The 4,794-nt window shown below is 36.7% G+C and overlaps 1 protein-coding gene across 1 annotated transcript; it reads right to left on the reverse strand.

The window, feature by feature from the left end:
* Positions 1-2,920: 2,920 nt before the first annotated feature.
* Positions 2,921-4,794, reverse strand: LOC137939481 (uncharacterized). The gene is made up of 3 exons (XM_068784756.1): positions 4,287-4,794; positions 4,066-4,166; positions 2,921-3,700 (listed from the first exon to the last, which is right to left on the reverse strand). The coding sequence occupies exons 1-3, from the start codon at positions 4,712-4,714 to the stop codon at positions 3,084-3,086; spliced, it is 1,146 nt and encodes a 381-aa protein (XP_068640857.1). The 5' UTR covers positions 4,715-4,794; the 3' UTR covers positions 2,921-3,083.

Here is a 4,794-nt window from a genome sequence, read left to right on the forward strand (position 1 = left end):
AGATCCTAAATTCCATAGCCTATACAAAAAAAAAAATTAATTTCTAAAAGACTAACAACAGATATCTTATTCGACACCCATAAGGATAAAAACAATTAATCATCAAAAAGAGATAATTGAACCACAAATTTGACCATTACATTTATAATAAGATAAACCAAGATCAACGAATAACAAAATTCATCATGCAATTTAAGAAGGAAATAGACAAAAAATGAACTTGACATAGAAGGAAATAGTCTTTGTTAATCAAAGAAACTTCTTGGGGTGTTATTTAATAATGACTAGAACTTAGTCTAAATTTCTTAGAAATGACGAGGCAAAAAATAAGCAATCTAAGCAGACAAGCAAGACACAACAATAAGGAGGACACCTCGGGCCAAACTGTGTCATATGATATCCCCTCGAAATAAATAAAAAAATTATTAGAATTAAACCTACAACAAATTAGTAAAAAGTTCGATTCTTTCCTTGCACCAAAGGCAAACTTTTGGGGTCAAAAGCAGCCATATTAGGTAAACCAATTCTTTTAGCTTCTGAACCAAATTCTTTGTAAGGAGATGGTAGATGGGTTCAAAACCAAATTTTAAGCATCCCCTAATTGTCCATATCATTCCTTATTTGTCCATGTTAGTTCTTGAGTTGTCCATGTCCTTTTCTTTTTAATTTCTTATTTCTCCTTTTAATCTCCTTTATCTTCCTCTAATCTCTTCCTCTTACTTTTTCTTTTTCTTCTTCCTCGTTGAGTTTGACTCCTATATGCATTTGATCTCAATGAGAGATGAGTCACTTGGCAATCAATAAAAATTTCTTTTTATTTCTATTAATTGTATCTTACATAGGTTTTTATGTCTTTTAAGAGTGTATTTGTGTCAATAAGAAAGTAAGAAAAAATGGTTCGCAAAAAAAATTGGTTTAATCAAAATTTTTTTGTGCTTTTGCCATTTTCGTGAGAATTTTTTTCGACTTCTTTCCTCTTGATTCTCTTGAATCTAAAAAATGTTTAAAATGGTAGGAAAATAAGATATATATTTATTAAATAGGAAATTATGGGAAAATTAAACTAAGAAGCTTTAATTACGGGAAAATTAGACTATGTTTGTTCACATAATTATAATATCTAATAAACTTTATTTTAAGAAATTATGAAATATTATCATTGACTAATAATTGTTAGTCATTATTAATTATCTGAACAATTATAAATAAAAAAATTAATATACAACATGGGAAATAAAATTGTCAGAATTTTATTGAAAATTATAAATACTATTATAAAAAAAATGATTGGATATAGATTGTGAATACATATATATTAAATTAAACTGTTAAATTATTATTAGTGATTTGGTATACACTTGTTGGGCTCCAAAATTCGATTCAAATTTGAAATGGTATACTTGTTGGGCTCCAAACTTTATTCAAATCTGAAAGTTAAAGTGATCGTGGACACACAACTCTAAAGCTGCTTTCGTGGGCCAATCCTTAATCCCTCCTTATTAAACAATTTAAAGGAAGTTTAACAAGTAATGGGTTGTAAAAGCGCAAAAGAGCATGCACTAATCTGAAATCCATGTGGATAGGGCCCACGAATTCTGAATCTTTGGAAGAGAGAAGAGGGAAGGGAGAAGAACCGAATCCCAGTGTGTTTGTTGCTTTTGATCCACTGGGCAGTGTCGGTGGAGTGTATATTCTATTTTGATAAAGGGATCCCAAAGCCATTTGCCCAATCGGGAGGCTTCTTCTTCTGAGTCATTTGAGAAGAAAAAGGCAATTTTGCAATCTCTTAGAGTGAGAAGCACATAATACAGCTCTCTGATATTTGTTGCAAGTAAGTAGGGTCCTAACGCATAGGACCCACAACTTAGTCTCTTAATAACTGACTAAGGGCCTGTTAGTGCACCCAGAGGGAAAGTGAACTTACCCAAAAATGTTAATGCACGCACACGATGGAAATAAAAGTGAATGAACTAGTTCAATCACTTTTATTCGTTCAGGTGTAAAATTAGTGATAGTGAATTCTAACCCTAAAACTGGTTCATTCACTTTCGCTCGCTCGCTCAATGCTCTCTATCCTCCTCCCTCACAAGCTTCCATCTCCATCCTCCTTTCTCTCAACCCTTTTTGCTTCCCAATCATCTCTCTCGTCTCTCGCTCCTTGTCGGTTTTTCATCTCGCCGAATCCTCTCTTCATCGTCCACCCTTCTCTCGGTCTCAACTCCTCTTTTTCTTCTCCCTCTTGCCGTATGAACCCTCTTCTCTTTATCAATTATTTATTTATTTATTTATTTATTATAATTAATTAAAATAATAATTTTATTTTACTTTGTAATTATATTATTACTTTATACAAAATTAAAATATATCTTATGTTATTTATAAAATGCCATATTTATTTATTTCTTATATTGATTATTGTTAATATTGAATTAAATTACTAATTAAACTAAAAACTTGATCAAGTATCTAGAAATTATAAAAGTAAACATTTTTGTTTGAGTATTTTATATTTTATGATTAATTAAATTAATAATATAATTAAAATCATAATTATTATATTAATTTAAACTAAACAATAATTTATCTTAATTTATTAATAAAAATATATTACTTAAATTAGTTATTATGTTAATACATTTTAATATTATATTAAATTATATGATAATTAAGATATTGTTAAATTAAGAATTTTATAAAAATAAACATTTTTGTTTAAACATTCTATATTTTATAATTAATCAAATTAGACTAAACTATCATCTATCTTAATTTATTAATAAAATACTCTATTTAATTATTTATTATATTATAATATTATATTATATTACTAATTATAAAAGTAACTAGAGTGGATTGAAGTCGGGTAACATCAAATAGACCAAGGTGGTCCAAATCCAAAGTCCAAGGAAATGATGTGGCTTTTGGGTTCCAGTCTGCCCTTTTTATAGCACAGGTTATCATTACTTTATCCATTAATACACCATTCAACCAGGCTCTAGCCCTTGTCCACAAGGGTCAGGTTTAGGTTTCGGAAAACCGGATCCCTGCCCCAGATGCCCAACCTCCCTATTTAAGAACTATTATTAATCTACAGTATTGTAGATCACGACGAAACATGGAAGAATGGCTCGCGGGTTGAACACCATCAGCTCCTCTAGATCCGAATACATCCCGCCGATCCCCGCCACCGAGTCGTACCCCTCGTCTTCGATCGCCTCAGCTCCGCGTCGAACGCGGCCGGCGATCACCCGGCAAACCAGCATTCCCCTCCTCGTCTCCCCCTGCCCCACGTTCAAGCAATCGTGGGCCCTGCCGCTGCTTGCTGCCGTCCACACTCCTTTGCCTGAGAAACCGTGTTTAATGATGGCGCAGACGCCGCAGGCCGGACGGTGTCCGCAGAGGGATTTGGACCCACGAGCGCCCAGCGCGCACGTTAGCGTGGTGCAGTGAAAGCGGAGGAGCTCGTTACCGTCGGCAGCGCAGCGGGGGTTCTTTTTGGTGATGCCTTGTTTGTTGGTGACGGAAGCTCGGGCCTTGACAGCGTCTCGGTAGTCCTCGAAGCGGGTTATGGTCCGCTGGCTGTTGTGGACTTTTAGTATCCGTTCGATCTTGAAGATGGAGTCGTCTTTCTTCAGCCAGCTCGATTTGAAGATTATCTCGACGATGTTTCGGCCGGAATCCTCCACACCCAGTTCGGAAACTGCATTAAGAGAGTGGTTTCAGGTCAATGGTAGAGATATCGAGGCGGAGAGGAAGCAGAAACGAAGCGAGGTAGTGAGAGACGCGGAAAGAAAACCAAGAAGAAAATTTATTGCTGCCGGCTACTGCTCTGTTTTAGCAGAAGACTTTATGACTACCATGTGAAAAGCAAGAAGAGATTAGACACTTTTGCTGTGAATAAATTTCCGCGAAAAAATTGTAAAAACACATAATTTGAAAGTTCACACGGTCATGATTTGAAGAGGAATTCATGTCAATTAATGAAGCAGAATTTGAAAGCTCTAATTACAGAAAGAAGAAGTGAAAAAAAGAAGCGGAGGTCTTTTGAGTGTTTCGTTCTTGTACCTGCGTGTCTTACTGCTTGATGAATCTCCAAGCTTTCAGTCGATGTAAAAACCTCTCCGCACTCGGAGCAAGCACAGATAGTAGCTCTAGCAGCAGGGTGCCTGGTTATGTTACATATATTTATCAATTTTGATCACAAAAGAAGAAAAGCCTGAAAATTGGAGCAAAGGAGAAAATAAAAATCATGAGAAAGAACAAGTTTGTTATATAATCTGCAATACCTGCTGGGGTCAACGATCATGTGGCACTCGTAACACCCAGAAAGCTTCCTCAGGTGCATCCCTTTGGATCTCCTGCTGGAGCCGGTTCCCGGCTGCCGGCTGAGCAGACCAGTTTCCTGGCCTAGACTACTACTTTCCGGGGAGTTCTCACCCCCGTGCATAACTCTGGTGCTCCCATGGACGACATCTTTGAACGCGCAGATAGAACTGCAAGAGGGGCCGAGCTTGGAATAACCGAGGGGATTCTTCAAGGAAGGGTCGTGTACCGAGGCTTCAATATTCTGTTTACAAGATAGGAGGTTCTTAATTTGATCCCAGGGAGAGGGCGGATTCTTCTCAGTCTTTTTGTGCTTTTTTGAGCGTTTCAGAGGGGGAGTGTGGTGTTTCTGGTTGGTGGAGCCAGCAGGTAAGAAAACGGAGAGAGCCATGAAAAGGAGAGGGGAGGAAGGAGAGGAAGAGAGGTGAGGGTAGAGGGGATAGAGATGAAGTGGGCAAGGGAGTGAAAAGG

Source organism: Aristolochia californica, unplaced genomic scaffold (genome assembly GCF_029961685.1).
Source record: "Aristolochia californica isolate CCGP_79_NKW_82.1479 unplaced genomic scaffold, dmAriCali1.0.hap1 SCAF_8, whole genome shotgun sequence".
Lineage (NCBI taxonomy): Eukaryota > Viridiplantae > Streptophyta > Magnoliopsida > Piperales > Aristolochiaceae > Aristolochia > Aristolochia californica.

What these genes read in the sequence shown, in the direction of transcription:
- LOC137939481 (XM_068784756.1), bottom strand. Translation starts at nt 4,714, where the DNA reads ATGGCTCTCTCCGTTTTCTTACCTGCTGGCTCCACCAACCAGAAACAC. An exon ending in ATGATCGTTGACCCCAGCAG is followed by an intron (nt 4,167 to 4,286) that starts GTATTGCAGATT and finishes TAACATAACCAG; the next exon opens with GCACCCTGCTGCTAGAGCTA. An exon ending in TCAAGCAGTAAGACACGCAG is followed by an intron (nt 3,701 to 4,065) that starts GTACAAGAACGA and finishes CTCTTAATGCAG; the next exon opens with TTTCCGAACTGGGTGTGGAG.